This window comes from Mauremys reevesii, linkage group 1 (genome assembly GCF_016161935.1).
Source record: "Mauremys reevesii isolate NIE-2019 linkage group 1, ASM1616193v1, whole genome shotgun sequence".
Lineage (NCBI taxonomy): Eukaryota > Metazoa > Chordata > Testudines > Geoemydidae > Mauremys > Mauremys reevesii.
Genome location: NC_052623.1, coordinates 239,581,949 through 239,599,562, shown reverse-complemented (window position 1 = coordinate 239,599,562; position 17,614 = coordinate 239,581,949). Strand labels below are relative to the sequence as shown.

The window sequence follows — 17,614 nt, the reverse complement described above, 5'->3', positions numbered from 1 at the left end:
GTTGTGACCGTGAGGGAACTTTCAATGTGAAGACATGAAGAACACACAGAAAAGAGAGGGTGCTGCATCAGCAAGTATAGTGTAAGTGGAACAAAATGATCATCATAAAGGTAATGGAAGCAGAAAAGTACCTTATTTTCCAAGTTACCCACCCAACTATTTCCCCTCCAGTTTAAAGGTGACCTGGAAAGGGAACCAAACATTGATCCAAGCATAAAATTATACATTTGAATGTCCTGGCGAAAGGAACTCTAAGAAGCCTCCAGCACAAGGTCAGATAAAATTACCACTCACAGCTGTGACTGAGAAAATGCTGCAGCATTTTGTCCCATATGAGTAAGTCACAACTAAGCAGTTAGGCAGTCTAGCTAACTATCAACAAGGATGATCCGTTTTAGATTAGCTGTTGACATTCTGTAATGTACATCATTCTGGAACAAAGACATACTAGAAAGCTCCGTTGTTCCATTGATTGGGTCAAAGGGCCCCAAATAAGTTCTGTTTTCTCTTTTGTAATAACGTTTGTGCTGATATGGCAACCTTTCATCCAAGAACCTCAAAGCACTTCCCTAACAGTAGCCTCTCAGGAGTCTTTGAGCTAGGTAAGTATCATCACATCCAGTTTACAGATGGGGCAACTGAAGTGTAAGAAGATAAGTCATTTGCCTAAAATCACAATAGTCATCTTTCTACCCTCTCCTCAAAATGGAAGGAATTGCGATCCAAACGTCTTTTCATCATCCAATCAGTCTGAAGAGGGAATATGGCAATATCTCTCGCCACTAACAAAATGTATTTAAATTGAAAAAAAACGAAAGAAAACTGTGTATGATGAGAAGCTCAAAACCTATATGATACTGAGTGTAGGAGGGAAGGAACTCTAAAAGCACCAACGCATAAGAATTGTTTGAATTACATAAATCAAAGGCTTGCAATTGATATTACATGTTAAAACTCTTCAGTCACATTGAAAAAGTTGAAATAGAATTCACTAAAGCTTATCCATGTAATATGGAGTTTTATTTTGTTAATTAGAAGTTTTTCTTCTTTATTGCTGTAAAGAGAATTTTCTGTACATCTCAACTCTACTTAGATCACGACTACTGCTCATCTCTGTTTTCTACCTCAAGTTTCTTTTCCCCAACAGGAAAAAAAATTGCAAAGGAATGAAAATAACACTTGGGCCCTGATCTTACCAACTCTTAAGCTCATATTTAATTTTACTCATGAGTGGTCTCACTGAAGTTAATGAAGTTCACATAATTACAGTTTGATGCATGAATAAGTGTGTGAAGCGCTGGGTGGATGGAGCCGGGCAAGCCCACATACCCTGACCCCACTCCCTGTCAGGAGAGCCGGGCAGGCGGAGCAGGGCAAATCCCTGCGCCCTGATCCCACTCCTTGGCTGGAGCGTAGAGGAGCGGGGGGGCTGCAGGCGGAAGGGGTAGGGAGGGCCCCCACTTGCTCTGGCCCATGATCCCACAAAACCCTAGTCCGCCTCTATGTGTATCAAATTATGCTCCCATGAGAACTCAAATAGGTGTTTTCCTACTAACGTCAATGGCATAAAGATTTGGTCCTTGAGAGCTGGTCTACGCAGTGAAATTTACCAGGCCAAATTCTGAACTCCATTACTCTGGGTAAATCCACAGTAACTCCACTGACTTCAACAGAGTTGCTCCAGAATTATACCAATGGAACTGAGATCAGAATCTGGCCTTTGGGATTGTAATGCGGTTCCACAAAATGATTACAACAAAGTTTGGATGAATCTATGTAAGCAGGAGCATGTTTTGTTATAATACAGTGCCACAAAATGGTAAATTTTGCTGGGTAGATGGGATACAGCACAGGAGAATGAAGATCTGAGTATGGAGTTCAAATATTTCTCTGTTGCAAGTCCCAGAACTAGAGCTCTACATACCATCACTGCAGCTCTTGCATTTTACGGCTAGTACTTATACAGATGGCCTTTCTAAATTAGATTTAACTCAAAAATATGTATGCTAAAATATTCATTATTCGTGGTAACATTTAAAATTCTAAACATATAATGCCAGCCTGTTTCACTGGCATTAACAGCAGAGGAAAGCAACCTCAGAATATTAGTATGTGTGTTAAACAGATATAATATGAACAGTAAACATACCTCTGTCATTACCATATCCTGGCATTTCTTCACATATTTGCCATCTGCTTTTACAATTGTCTGCAGAAAACGCAGGTACTCCACGTGTCGGCCATGTGTCTCTATACAGTGTACGAAGTGCTGCACTACTCTCTCGCTAATTTCATTGCACAGATGGTAATTGTTCATAAAGGCATGCCGCATGGTTTCAGCTTCAAGCAGCTAAACAGATTTAAATCAAACAGCCTCATCAGAATGGCAGAGCTAGTTTATATGATGGATTGAGAATGGATACTGGAAGAGGGGATCAGAGGTCTGCAGGTCAGAGTAAAGGCACACTGAAAGGGCATCATGGCAGAATCCCCAACATGTGCCTGTTCAATGGGTAAACAGAAGTTTTAGGGACTGATTCTTATTTACACTGGCGTTCCTTTAGGCTACTTTTCCAAAGTGCAAAAAGGCCTAAAATTGTCACAAACTAAATTCATACCCACTTTAAGGATCTATACGCTGCTAGAGCACCGTAAAGGGACTTTAGGATAACTGAGAATCAAGCTCTTGGACTCCAGGACTCTCAGCCCAGCACCCTTTACCAGCACAAAATTCACACAAAAATAAAAAATAAATAATGGGCCATATTAATTCTAGAGGGATGTACTTAGGCCATTATGGCCTGTCAAGATTCTGTACTTCTAATATGATTATATTATTTCTAACAAATGTGAGGTTTTGCTCAGCAGGCCTCTCAACCAGTAAGTTGAAAAGATCCTGGCTGTGCATGACAATGTATGGCTCGCTAATAACAAATGAAACAAATCAAACATTTGGGGGATAGATGGGAAGAGGAGATTGACTAAAAGGGGAGGGAAGTGAACTAATACCACACTTTTCACATCTTACCCTGCCAAACAAGAGGTCAAGTTTTAGGTTAGTTGAAGGAGGAGGGCACACCAGTAATATTTATTAGTTAATACATAATAAATAAATAAAATTACTACTAATAATAATTCATATTACCATAATGCCCAGGGGCCCCAATCATAGACCAGGACACGCTGTGCTTGGCACTGTACACACACACACACACACACACGATAGTCCCTGCCCCAAGAAGCTTAACACTGAAATATAAATCAAGAGACTGATACAGATAGACAGAGGAGTACAAGGAAACAATGAGACAATACCAGTCACTGTGATAGGTTGTGGTCTCAGCACACTAGCCATCTAACCCATGTCGTCTTTTTTAGGCATCTTGGCAAAGAGCAGATTTGAGGAGGGGTTGGCAAGTGGAGAATGAAGTAGCTTTGTGGTTGTTATGGGAAGTGCCTCCCATGCGAGAAAGCACAAAAGTGCTTGTTTGAAAAATTAACAAGCTGGGCAGTGGAGGCTGACAGACATCCTGGGCTGATCAGAGGTTAGCATCAACTGCGCGATAGCAAATGAGAAACAATAGGTAGGGTGGGGATTGATTATGAAGGGACTTGAAAGTGAAGACAAAGTAGTTTATGTATGATACCAAAGAGAAGGGAGATACAATGGAGGGATATAAAAACAGGGGTGATATGGTCAAAGTGACGGGCTAGGAAAATGATCTTGGCAGCAGCAGCACTCTGAACTTAGGAGTAAAATACTGGGGCTTGATTTGACCTCATTCATACTGCTTTACATCACAGTAGCTCCACTGATTTCACTGGAGTTACTCCTAATTTACAGAGGTGCAAGTGAGATCAGAATCAAGCCACGTGTGATATTCTATCTTGACAATGAGACATCATGCTTGCAGATAACGCTCCGTAAATTATAAATGCAATTTTGCTTTCCACTAGAAATGGATCTCTTTAGAAGCAAGGACAAAGAATCATAATGAGAAAAAGGAAGGAAGGAGGAAAGGGAAAGAGAAAATTAATGGAGAAGAAATAAAAGAAACAAATTATGTATTTATTTATTTGGCATTACATGTCAGTGAATCAAAATCTTCTTAATCTATTTTAAACAATAAATCCTGTGAAATACTTACACCAGGAGTTAAGAACAAATTGAGGTTTTTGTGGAGGAGAACTTGATTCTGAGGATTTCCTCTACAGAAATTCTGAAGGAAAGTGTGGGCTAGATTCATAACTTCATTCATCTTTTCATCGGTCTACAGATAAAAACATCAAACGGGGAAAAAAATAAAACATATTTGCTAAACCTCCACAACACTATCTGATCAGTAATGTACCAATTCTCCTCCAATTTCCTGTGCCTTCCAAAGATGGCAACTCTCTCTCTAGCAAGAATGGCTGAAACCACTTTTCTCCAGAGCGGCATGACATGCTGCAAATCACAGTGTTCCTGTCTGCCCTTTTTTGTTTGTGACTTGGTTTTATTTTGGCTCTACCTCTAGATAATATAATAAATAGAGTACATCTAAAGTAATAAAGCTAAGGACAAGATTTTCTTATGAGTGCCTAAATTTAGGCTCTTAATTCCATATTTAGGCTCTTATCAAGTGCCTGATTTTCAAATGTACTGTGCATCCCGTAGCTCCCACTGGCTTTTGAAAGTCAGACCAATTAGGTGCTTAAATATACATTTAGGTGACTAGATTTAGGCACCTATTTTCTACACTCTTAGAATAACATGTTAACAAGCATGTGGTGAGCCATTCTATGAACAAGTGTTACAGCTACTATCCTACTGAAGAGAACTGTCAAAGTCGGAACACCAGATCATCAAATTCAGATTAATGTAAATGGAGATCACAAATGGATTCATGTCTTTTTTTTTAGTGCTTACTACAGATGGATGCACCTAGTTTTCAAACAAGGGCTCCTGAAAAGGACATCGAGATCCTTCATTTTGGTGGTCAGATCAGTAAATCGGGGCCAAATCATGCTATCCTTTCTGAGGCAAAATTCTGGAGTTTAGCAAGAGTAGGGACTTCATAAGGATTACACCGTTTGGTCCTGAGACATATAAATGCCCATGTTATGTATGTACAGTGCCAATCTGTGCATCCTGCTGTGGGGTTCCATTTAGTCAATGCCTGTCCCTTCTCCCACAAAGCGACTGCAGTAGTACAGTAGTACTCTTATTCAAAGTCTGAGAAGACACCACCTTTATTTGGAGTACCCGAGACAATGAATATTCATGTTTTCAATTATGTCCTCAGTATTTTGGCACCCATGCTTAAAAATTCAGCTCAGCTTCCGTATTCTCAAAGTAGAGAATTAGGATATCATGATTTTGGGTCTGCTCCATAGCCCACTGAAGTCAATGGGAATCTTTCCGGTGATTTAAAAAGGCTTTGGATCAGGTCTTTTTAGGACTGTCCAATCAGTGACTTCACATACTTACTATAAGTATATTAGTCTAACCTTTTCATAGGGTATCTGCAGGAGGTCCAGCACCACCGAGTGAGCTCCCATATTTTTCAGCAATCGCTGCTGCTGATTCCGACATTTTTTATTCTGGACACAGAGTTTGCTGAGTCTAATCAAAATCTGGAGAAGAAAAAAAAAGCCCCCCCCACAAAACTCAAATGTAAAGGATATAATGTGCCATAATAACAAATATGAATCTACTGCACCTCATTTGTAGGTATACAAACCTCCTTAACAATGTTGTAATTATTACTCTTATTGCTGTCAATCTGAGGTGTTTTGGTCCCATCCTGCACTGGGCTTAAAATATTCGGTTCCTATAATTTAAACACAACCACAAATGGTTTTTAGTGCAATTGACTGAATATCAGCAAACTATTTTTAACAACAACAAATAAAGAAGAGGAGCAACAATAACAGGTAAGAGCAAAGTGGCAGTGTAGAGTAGAGGAACGATGGTCCAAAGGCTAGGGTGCAAGTCTGGGACTCAGGAGATCTGGGTTTAATTCCTTCCTCTGCCACAAACGTCTTGTGTGATCTTTGGACAATTTACTTTGTCTCATTTCCTCATAATAAAATAGCACTTCCTTACCTCATAGGGGTGTTATGAGGTTAAACATACTAAAGGTTGTAAAGTGCTTAAAAGAGATTAACAACGGGAGCCATGAGTACTTTGGATAGATAGTATTTGATCCAACCCTATTTCTAATGCGCCTGGAAAGATTACAGACTGAAGTTAAGTGAGTGTAACACAGCAGATGGGAGAATAGGATGAAGACAATCTTTGTAGTTAAGATAAATAGATTTTTTTTTCAAAAGCATGAAGAACTTAAGGTGCATGGAGGTTGGTAATCTGGCACCAACCTGCCACCACGAGGATTGAAGATGTTCCTCCAGTAGAGATGATGCTTCAACGCTCATCTCTGGGTAATGTGGAAATGAATTTAAAAGCGGAAAACGTGATGCTCCTGTTGAGCTGGGAGGTTTACATGGGATAACATTGCTAATAAGCCTAAATGGGGAAGATGGTTCCTCAAAAGCCCCATCTGTGTGTGATTAGAAGGGGAAGCCATAAATTTAAGGCTTACAGTCGATAAGCAGTTGCCATCAGCCACTGCTCTCTCCACCCACATTCCAATAGAGAGGATACTGAAGCAAGTATTCCTGCTGAGGGAATTGGCAGTGATGCTCTGTGCCACCTGCCTGTTCAGTGTTTCTAGTCTGGCAGCAGGCGGTCTGGAAGATTGGGCCATGATGTTGAGGGCACTGAATCTAGAAGAAAACAGGTGGTGGAGGTCTCACGACACCTCCTCGGTATCACTATTAGGACGCAAACTACTGTAAATCACATTGAAGAGAATGAAGCAGGTGGGATTCTGAGTTTCCCTCTGTCCTCAAACTTTCTAATGTTTTAGTGAATAGTTACATTTAAAAAAAAAAACCATGAACTAATTTGAAACCTCTTTCTGAATTTTCTTTCCCTGGCTGCTACAATTAGGAGTTCAATAAATTCAATCTGGTCTCAATTTCTAGAGGGGCAAGGAGCAGTTATTCTGCTCGGCCATTCATGACAGTTCATAACAATGTCAGCACTGTTATTTGGCATGTTTGTGTTGATCTCTGCAACAACAACAGACTATTATTTGTTTAGGGTTTGTTAGTATGCACGTTGCCTCCTGTTTGGATTGATGTTGTGGAAGATATTTTAGGTTCTTTGCTATAATTTAACCACTGTCCTTTGCCCCGGGACTGTTAGTTAACCAAGATTAATTTACCTGTTACGTTTATCAGCATTTTTCCTCAGTAAAAGTAGCTTTATAATCCGTGAGAACTATATATCTTATCTGGAAGTGCTAATCAGCATTAAACTAAATCCATCCTCTTTCTTAACAAAATAAAAAACTGTTTATTGAACCTGTAAGAGTATTCCAGGGATGTAGTTATCAAGAGATAATCACACCGCTGGGACATCAGAGGCAGTTGGTTGCATATCTTGCCTCGTCATGCTCTGTGAGAGACGTTCTCTGTCATGCTTTCCCATAGGGAGCAAAGAAGTCACAGAGCCTGTACTAATCTATGTTCTATTCTGAATGGCTGTGTTGTTAGAGAGTGGGAATTTCTAAAAATGGCTCCTTGCTTTCTTTGTAAAATTCACAGGCAATTACTACTGTAACATCAGTTATAGAATCCATCCCACAGCCCTGAGCCAGGGCCAGATTCTGCCACTCTTACACCGAGTTATACCTTACTACTGAAATAGGCTCATTAATTTCCGTGGGACTACGGATGGCATGTTACTCTTCCACACAAGTAAGGGTGGCACAGTTCAGCAGTGCTTACTCACTACATGAGTAAAGCTTGTAGGATTGGGCCCATAACCCTAATATATACATAATGCTTGAAATTAACGTTCCCCAAAACATACTCAGGGCAACAATCAAACCTATCAGAGCCAGAGCAGAGTGGGGGAACTCTGAGGTGCCTAAAGATTTCTCTATACATGGAGTTATAATTATTTCTGCATAACTACTCCTGAATAACTATGTATGGGCACACTGATTCCAGAATAAGAGCATCCACATATGGAATTATTAATAAATAGCTATTGAACTTTTAAATTCACATGCTACCTTAATCCAAATTAACCGACACGAGTAGACAAGACTTAAATGTTGTCTCTTCCATTCAAGTGACAAGGGTGGCCAAGTGACCTGCACTGAATTTTAGGCCTGGCGTACACTATAAAGTTCCACTGACATAGCCATGTTTGAGAGCGGTGTGAAAAACTCAGAGCCCGAGGTGACACGGCTGGGACAGCAGAACACCTAGCGTAGACACATCTGAGCTGAAAGAAGAGTGCTTTTGTAGAGTTCGCTAAAGTAGTTTGGGGAGCTGATCTTACTAAGTCAGCAGAAGAACTCCTGTCAGCGTACATAGTATCTACAGTAGGGAGCTATGGCAGCATAGGCTCTATTTCATAGAGATTATTATTTCCCCCTCACACCCCTTATAATTTTCCCTGTGTGATTTGTGGTTATGGCATCATTGCTGGGCCCCACCCTGCATTGCCTGGCAGCTGGTTATATCATCTTGTTCTGTAAACATTTTCTATAATCCCCCGTATCTAAGGTAACTACATGAGAATCGAGATGTGGATAGAGCTGTAGCACCACTCAGCATGACTGAAAAGGGTCCTTTACCTCCTTCCCCTTTCTCACATGAATACTCACTTTGGGATTGGCCAAAGTTTTGGGGAAAGTCTATTCTTCCCCTCCTATTCAAGCGTGCAATAAAGTCACTGAAATAGGGAAAGTGTGACCTCTGGATCACCTGCACGGCAACAGAGTGATGTCACAAACAGATCTGTGGCACTCCCGCTGGACCTAACTGAAGGGGACTCTCTCTGAGATAATATAGCTCTTATTAAAGCACCTTTGGATTTGTGTTCTTCCCTCTTTAATACTAACGCTTACCCAGTATTGGGCATCACCTGCTTCCTAGCAGAATCATTTTGAATGTCTAGTTTAATAATATGGGAGAGAGAGAGTTCATTAAACTATATGTTAATGATATAGGAACACAGGTGGCCTAGGACTTTAGAAACACACCTCTATTGGTTCTTCACCTCCTTTCACCTGACTGTCACCTAGCTCCCCACTCTCGTAGCTGCTGCTCTTTTCAACCCACAGTTCAGATTTTTCTACAGTCAGTCGGAGCTGGTCAAGATCAGCTTTGATTTGCTTGTAGTTGTCCACATCCTGATTAGACACCAGTAACTGGACCTGGAAACACAGTAATCCACAGTTATATTACAGCAGAGCCAGCTGCAGCCTCTACAGTCAAGTTTGTTTAATGGTTTTCATTTTAATGCCCTGGTTTCACTCCCTCATGACCTTATGAAATTATCTTTTGAACTGAAATTTTCCATCTTTAGTCTCTTTGGCCCCAGTTGAGCAAAGCCCTAAATCATATACTTAAGTCAAACTGAAGTTATTGCCACTGAAGACTGTTCTGCCCAAAGCAAAATGGTTACAATGTTTAAAACATTCTGCTTCCTTTATCATCATGCTGCAAAATGTTTGCAATGTAAACAACTGTCTATAAACCCCTGAGATCTATGGCAGAGCTAACGGGGACACCAGGATTATGCTCCTTCTGGTATTAAAAGAATATAGTAAGAAGCATTTTATCCCATGTAAATAATATTTAATGAAAGACAAGATTGACATTACAAGAAATCAAGAGATCCAAACGTGAACTGTAGAGACAGTCAACATTTTCCAGATATTGACGTTTTAGTTATAAATGTCATCAACATTTTGACTGAAAATGGAAAAAACAGAACATGTGTGACCTAATTTTCATTACCAGCTATAGGGAACCACACCTAAGTCTCTTTCAGCACTGATGCTTGACAGGTCTCATATCATTTACCCCCCAGTTATGACTGCTTGCATTTTTCTAGATGAATCTGTTTTTTCATTTCCTGCCCATATATCTAATTTCTTTCTTTCTGCTCATTGGTGTTCATAACTCCTCCAAATTTAGTAACATCTTTAAAGTTCCCTATTAGGCTATTTGATCTTTCTCCTAAATTATTAATTAGGAGATTAAACAAAATTTGACCTAACAATGATCCCTGTATAACCCAATAACCACCATTAAGAAATCAAACTGATGTAAATGGAAGTGCCACATCAAGTTAATATTGTCATGAGGCAGATAAGAACATGGATAATATATTTTTTTAAATGGCTGTTTGCAGACAAATATTCACTATTTTATAACATAATCTTGACGTTCTCATAGGCTGCTTGCTTAACAGCATACAGCCTTGTTATCCTACTGAATTGATGAGTGCTGCTCATCCACACATTCACATTCCACTTCCTCCACAGCCTTTTTTGTTTATTTGCCAATTAGACTTTTCCTTTCTTTTACAAAAAACATATCAGGTATGCAACTCTCACTTAACTGGGAATAGTAGCTATTTATGCACCTAATCAGCATGGTCCCACTTTAATATCCTGGCAGGAGGCCAGTATGCAACTCTGCAAAAGTATCACAACAAAGGCTTTCCAGCTATTTATCATTTGCCTGGTTTTACGACAAGAAAAACCTCCACCTTTTACATAATGAGGTGGCAACATGCTAGTGAACTCCTGAAATAAGCATCAAATGATCTTAAAACAAGTAAGTTATCAGTCACCATAACCAAGAGAGTCCTCTATTATCTAACCCCATTACATCAGGTTTCTTAACACTAATCTATTAACATGTTAAACATTGATACAGAAATGGGGATGTTATCTAGTAGACAAAACAACAGCTGAGTACTATGCCTGGCTCTGTTATTCACTTGCTGTTCTATGTGACCTTGGACAAGTCACTCAGGCCTACATTGTCGTCAACAGCAGCTCCAATTCCAGGTGTGTCTGTTTTTGGGTGTCTGACTTCAGACACCTCGAGCTTGTCTCACTGAGGTGCAGCTCCCATGGAGCAAGGGGCTGAATTTGGACCTTCAATTTATAAGGAAGGGACACTCTAATACTGTAACTGGCAGTGTAACTGAGACTACTAGACTTTGAGATGACTTTCTTTTTCCTCATACAGTAGATTTCATGGAACACCACTGGACCTGTACCTGTTTAAATGCTTGCAAAACTTCTGCTCTTTGGCTGAAATGCTTAAATAGCAGCTGAAGGGCCCCTGACAGCAAAGGAGGGTAGTCATGCATGATAAGGTGAATGAGGACTCGTAGAAATGTTCTGCCCCCCTCGTCATCAAGTTGCACTGGATTTTTTTCTTTTCTGCAAAAGCCCAAATAAGTTAAAAACCTGTGGTGTAAATCACTCACTCACACTCTCTCTCTCTCTCACTCACACACACACTTCGATGGAGCTCTTAAAACCAAATAGAACAAACTGTGAGATGTAAATTAAAAACACATTTTAGTTCATTTTATGGGTGCTTCAATACCAAGGTTATTTTCTTTGTGGCAATCTGATGCTTCTAACAGAATGGCCAAGATTGGCTGTAAGTAAATACGTATAAAATGCATCAAACACTGTGATTAAGCTCCATTTTGCAAACACATCACTTTACATCTGGGTGACCAATTCATCGCTGGTACAAGCCCACCAAAGTCAATGGAGTTGCGCCAGATATGAATTTGGCCCTGTCCTTTATATTTCTTCCCCTATCCGCTGCTGCTAAAATTTAATGTAGGGAAAAGGAACTTTAAAAAAAAAAAACAGTAAAAATTGCCAAAGGCATCATATTTCTGGATCATATTTATAATCTGGAAGGACAGCAAGCAGATTTACACTTAGCAAATCAAAGCAGAAATAATGTTTCCAAGAAGCCATTCACACTCAGTGTTCAATTGAAAGATACAGGTGCCAAGAGCCACACCAGAGCTGTGTGTTGTTTTCGTGGCCGGCTCTACAGTTTTCGCCGCCCCAAGCAGCGCGCCGAATTGCCGCCCGGGGGGGGGGGGGGGCAGTCCGTGTGCCCTTAGGGTGGCAGGCGCATTTCTGCGGCGGCAGCAATTCAGCGGCAGCTTCTATGTTTAGCTGAAGCCGCCCCGGACAGCTACACATAGAAGCTGCCACGGAAACACGCCTGCCACCCTAAGGGCACACAGACTGCCCCCCCCCGCCGCCCGCGGCGGCAATTCAGCGCACTACTTGGGGGCAAAACAAGGGGGACTGCCGCCCCTTGCAGAATGCCGCCCCAAGCACCAGCTTGGAATGCTGGTGCCTGGAGCCGGCCCTGGTTGTTTTTCATTATGGGAGTTCAGGGACAGGACTGAAGGCATTCCTCTTGTTGGCAGAGACTAAGAACACATAGGGACATACTCAGTGAGGAAAGTTAAGAACACCCATCTCAGACATCCTTCCCCCTTCTCCTGAGCTCTGGGAAAATCTTTAGAGTCTAAAGGCTTGTCTACACAGGAAATGTTTCCGGTTATACTCATACAAGTGTACCAACAGAGTTAAACTGATATAGTTATACCGGCATAACTCCCCTATGTGGACGTTCTTATTCCAGAATAAAAGTGGGGGTTTTGGCTTAGCTTAAACCACTTCCAAAGTGACAAAACTAAACCAGAAAAAAAACAAACTTTTTTTTACTGGAATGAGAGTATCCACACAGCGAGTTATACTGGTATAAGTATAGTGCTTCAAATCCACACCTTCCTTTATACCAGTTTAATTTTCCCAGGCAGACAAGCCCCAACAGATATGGGAACCAGCCAAAAACCTGAATCCAAACCCTCCTGAACTTTGGGGGTAGAGTGTCCAATCCAGATCCATATACACACTTGAATTTTAGGGTGTTTGGAACCCAGATCTGAACTTCATGGCCCAGGCCCATGTCTAACATCTATGCTGCAGCAGCTATTACTCCGACCACCTCCTCTCTATGAGATCATGTTATGTGACAACAGGAACTAGTAAAAGGAGAGGAAAGGAGAGGAAGACACACAAAAAATAAACAGAAATTGTCAATCAGAAACAAAAATCTGGATAGAAAGATGTTGTGCATTATTGAGCACGTACAGACAGAGGTATAACCTTCAGAAAGCATACCTGCCAGCAAACATTGTCTCGGCCTGAGCTGCAATTTCATCTATGTCAGGAACAACTGCTGCAAAAAAAACCCCAAAACACGTGACCATAATTTAGTTTTCACAGCTAAAGAAACTACTGTCGCTGTTTAAGTATGTGCAACAAACTGAAGGCCCAACTACAGACTCCTTGGCCAGGCAAAACTCCATTTGAAGCAGTCAATGGAAATGTTGCCATAATAAGGAGAGAAGGATCGGGCCTTAACTATTCTCAATTGTATTGCAGTATTATCTAGAAGCCCCAGTCACATACCAGGACCCCTCTGTGCTAGGCGCTGTACAAATAGAACGAAGAAGATCCATGCCCCCAAAGACTTTGCAAGCTGCATCTTTCATATTTTCTTTGATGTAACCAACCCCCCCAAATTAGCAGACGACACAAACCTGTTGAAGAATTAATGTGAATTGCTGTTCCTTTTGCACCCACCCCCCTCTGCTCTGTCAGCAAAACCAGAATAGCCCCTTCACATCTCTTCATAGACACACAAGAGCTGAGAAAGAAAAACAGAGCAACGCGTAACTCTATCCAACCCCATTCCATCCTCCATGGTCCGTTCTCACTCTCATTTGTTTTGTCACGTAACAAACCTTTGGGAAGTGTACATATGAATAATAAATCACCATCATAGGAAAACTGAATCAAATTTTAATTAGAGAGCAGCAGCCCAGTAAATATCCATTATTGTGGGCACCCCTCTAGCTTTCAATCTGGAGTGACGTGCAGCTTTCTGAAGTAGTTTTGTTCATTGCTTACTAAAATTACCGCAACAATAAACTGCAATACAACAGCAACAGTTTACCTGAGGCAAGCCCTGGTGTGTCTGGTGGAGAGATGGTGGAGCTATCAACATTCTCGCTGTCTTCTCCAAATTCTTTCTTATAGATAGACAGCATGTAGGATATTCTATAGTCCAGTCTAACGCTAAGGATAAACTACAAGACAAGAGTTTAAAATAAGATACAGTTTTCTCTCTCTAACCTGTTTTGTGAGGGGGGAGGGAGCTAATTTTAAGTGGGCTCAAGTCCATTACCGAAAATAAAACAGCTGTTTTTCAAATGATAATTTTTGTGATTTCTTTCCTGGAATTGGCCTCCCACACCATGCTGCTACATTTAGGCTGCACCTCCCTCACCATGAATATCTGAGTCAGTTCAGACTTGTCCAGGGGCTCTGGGATCTGCCCCTGGTACCAGACGACTAGTCCAAAGCTGCATGGAAACACTAAAGCCAAATCATTCATCTTTCAGTGCAAAATACTAGTGGTGATATGGTGGCCAGCATTTGCTTTTTGAGGATACTTTGTGGTGAATATAAACCTAAAGACAAAGGATTATTTCTGAAGTTTACTTTTTTAAACAAACATAACTTGCTCATTGGATTTACACCAGGGTAACTGCGATCAGAATCTGGCTCTGTGAAAATATTCACATGAGTAAGAGCAGCAGGATTTGGATCCGTATACATTTTTTTTCCTGTTTTAGGTGTGCTTAACCCTCATTGTGCCGCTATTGTGGTATAAAGCTGGGGTGAAGGGAGGTTAACACAAGACTCTCAAAAGGTACGAGCATCAGAGTTATGGACTGACTGGTCAACCAGACACCATGTGAAACCAGAGTAACAAATCAGGCAGCTGCAGAGAACACAAAAAAAAACCCAGCGAGTACTGTATTGTGCCTGTATTGCATCTTAAAGGTAGGCACATCTGGGCTGCCTGTCCTCCCACCCCATCCCACCGGGCAGTCACTTACAGCAAGACGCTGGAGCTGCGAGCCCAAGGCAGCTGGAGCAGCCCTGGGGTCTGCACAACTTTCACCATCCCCTTCCCTTCCCCCCCCCCATGAGGGGGACATGCTGTTTTCTCTCTCACACACACACACACACCCCGGAGGGGGCCAAGCTTGAAACCTCATGCTGGGGCTAAGTAGGGAGCTCAGCTGCTGCTGAATCCTGGCCTGGAGTGTTAGCTGCTGGATCTGGAACCCGAACTGTGCTTTGTTCAGAGTTATGAACATTTCAGAGTTACGAACAGCCTCCATTCCCGAGGGGTCTGTAACACTGAGGTTCTCCTGTATATGACAGGATTGTGCCCTAGTGTTATGTAGCCATGTCAGAGAGGAACGGTGGAAGGTATGGCCTCTCCAACTCCCTGTGGAACTGCATTACACCTGCTCAGACAGAGGCTGGAGTGAAGAAGGGACAGGAGGGGCTGCCTCACCTGATTCTTTCTCCTGTGAGCATACAGGTGGGGAGTGGGCAGGAAGAAACTGGAACCATGGCTCTGCCCTCTCAAGTGCCAATGGGCAGAGCCAGCCAGGTAAGAAGGGAAAGTAAGCTGCATCCCAAAAGCAGTGTCATAGCTTACTGCCCTTCTCAGAACAAGGAGAGAGCAAGGAAGTGGGAGTGCAGTTTAGCACTACCCTAGACTCATTTATGAGCTCTGAAATATGCAGTCTATCACATTTGGAACAAATGTATGCTACAGTAAGCATAACCTAACAATTGCTCGTCTTTCAGCAACTTATAATTAAGGAAATATAAAAGACGTACTTCATAAACATTCAGTATAAATGGAAAGCTTCAAAAGTGACTAATTGTATCAACAGATAGCAGAATTTACAAAAAATAATAATAACTTCTACAGAGCTTGTGTGCCTACAGGACATGGGAGTTGATATGCAGAATAATAGACTCTGTGTGGCACATAACTTACAGCAGCACAAGGTGAGAACCCTAAGGACATATGCTAGTGGATGTACCTCATGGAATGGCTAGGATAAAATGACACTGACCCAAATTCTGTTCTCAGTTCCATCAGTGAACACCTGGAGAGGGCTTCCAGAATGTCTGGCCCTGCATTTCTCCAGTGTGTCTGGACTCAGTTCTGTTCTTAGTTACACTGGTGTAAATGAACAGTAACTACTGAAGTCAATGAAATTATACTGATGTAAAACAAGCATAAGTAAATCTGGAAATATATCCTTTGTCTCTAGAGCAGGAGTTCTCATCAAACTGGGAGTCGTAACCCCTCAGGGGGTCACAAGGTTATTATGTGGGGGGGGGGTCATGAGCTGTTAGCCTCCACCCTCAAACCCCGCTTTGCTTCCAGCATTTATACTAGTGTTAAATATATTTTAAAATGTGCTTTTACTTTACGGGGCGGGGGGTCACTCTCATAGGCTTGCTGTATGAAAGGGGTCATCCATACTAAAGTTTGAGGACCACTGCTCTAGAGAATATTTCTGGGATAGTTTTAAGGGCCAGATTCTGCCACCTTTACAGACACTGAGCAGTATCCTTCTCCATGCTGAGGCGCGACCATTAGAGAAAGGTACTCTTCAATGTGAGAAAGGCTGAATTCTGCGACCCAATCTAACTGAATAAAGAAGTAGATTAAAATTAACGAGCTGCTTTGTAATTTTCCATCATGGTTTCTACCTGTAAGATCTCAATGATTTTTAATTTGGTGTCCATCACAGTCACATCTTCACTGTCTGGGCTGGCCTGCTTGCTCGAGTGGAGGCTTGGCTGTATATCAGGTACGCTGATGGGAAAGATAGATCCTCTGCTCAGTACCATTTGTGTCATCATCTCTCCCACACCATGGATGGTCCTCATAACATTGTTTCCTAGGTATTAAAAAGAAATCATACAACTGGTGAACCTCCCTTTCAAAACTACACACACTCTTCATGTGGCAAAAATACCCCAACAGTCTTAATAAATCTACTAAGGACTAAATAATCTCTTTCCAGCTAAAGCTGCACAAGAGGGAAAGAGTTAAGTCAAAATATCTGTAGTTTTGGAGCCAAATAAATCTGCCACATCACCCTCCTGCAGAGGGCATACTTGCAGGTCAACGGAAAGGCCAAGAGACATGGTTCCCCAAACACTCATTCACCCCATCAATGTGTTCATCACCTGGTTCTGCAGGGAACACCTCAGGAGAAGAGTGCATAGTTCAGTTTCCATGCCCACTCTCATTGTTGGCTTCTCCATCAAGATTTTCCACAAGGTTGCCAATTGGGATGGTGGATTTGGTAACAGAATTGTAGAATCACAGAGGTGTAAGGATGGAAGAGACCTCAAGAGGTCATCATCTAGTCCAGCCTCCTGCTCTGAGGCAGGATTAAGTATACCTAGGCCATCCCTAACAGGTATTTGTCCAACCTATTCTTACAAACCTCCAATGATTGGGATGTAAACACCTGCACCTTAGGAACTGGACTGAGACCAACAAATGAACAAAGAAGCCAGCAGTTGGTAAGGACTTTTGGTCTCTACAGACCTAATCTGATTTTAACCAGTGACCTAGAGGTAGAAAAAGCTTTGTATGCTGTCCCCTATTACCAAAAGCCTGTGCCATTTGATCACCTTACCAATCAACTAGTTATTGTGTACATCTATATCTATAGGTACATATAAAATTTTTTTAACAGAGATAGGAAATAATTGCTTGACTTACAGCACAGTTACTCCCTCTGTTT

The 17,614-nt window shown here is 41.5% G+C and overlaps 1 protein-coding gene across 8 annotated transcripts in view; it reads right to left on the bottom strand.

The window, feature by feature from the left end:
• ITPR2 (inositol 1,4,5-trisphosphate receptor type 2) overlaps positions 1 to 17,614 on the bottom strand; it is a 348,068-nt gene that overhangs the window by 183,682 nt on the left and 146,772 nt on the right. For 7 of the 8 annotated variants that reach the window (XM_039542701.1, XM_039542739.1, XM_039542713.1 and 4 more), the window contains 9 exons: positions 16,566 to 16,756; positions 13,930 to 14,062; positions 13,092 to 13,149; positions 11,141 to 11,306; positions 9,105 to 9,278; positions 5,724 to 5,813; positions 5,491 to 5,616; positions 4,149 to 4,271; positions 2,150 to 2,350 (listed from right to left, as the gene is read on the bottom strand). In XM_039542701.1, the coding sequence (XP_039398635.1) occupies positions 2,150 to 2,350; positions 4,149 to 4,271; positions 5,491 to 5,616; positions 5,724 to 5,813; positions 9,105 to 9,278; positions 11,141 to 11,306; positions 13,092 to 13,149; positions 13,930 to 14,062; positions 16,566 to 16,756 (1,262 nt within the window). The remainder of the gene's footprint in view (positions 1 to 2,149; positions 2,351 to 4,148; positions 4,272 to 5,490; positions 5,617 to 5,723; positions 5,814 to 9,104; positions 9,279 to 11,140; positions 11,307 to 13,091; positions 13,150 to 13,929; positions 14,063 to 16,565; positions 16,757 to 17,614) is intronic. The other variant, XM_039542709.1, reaches the window with a different exon arrangement.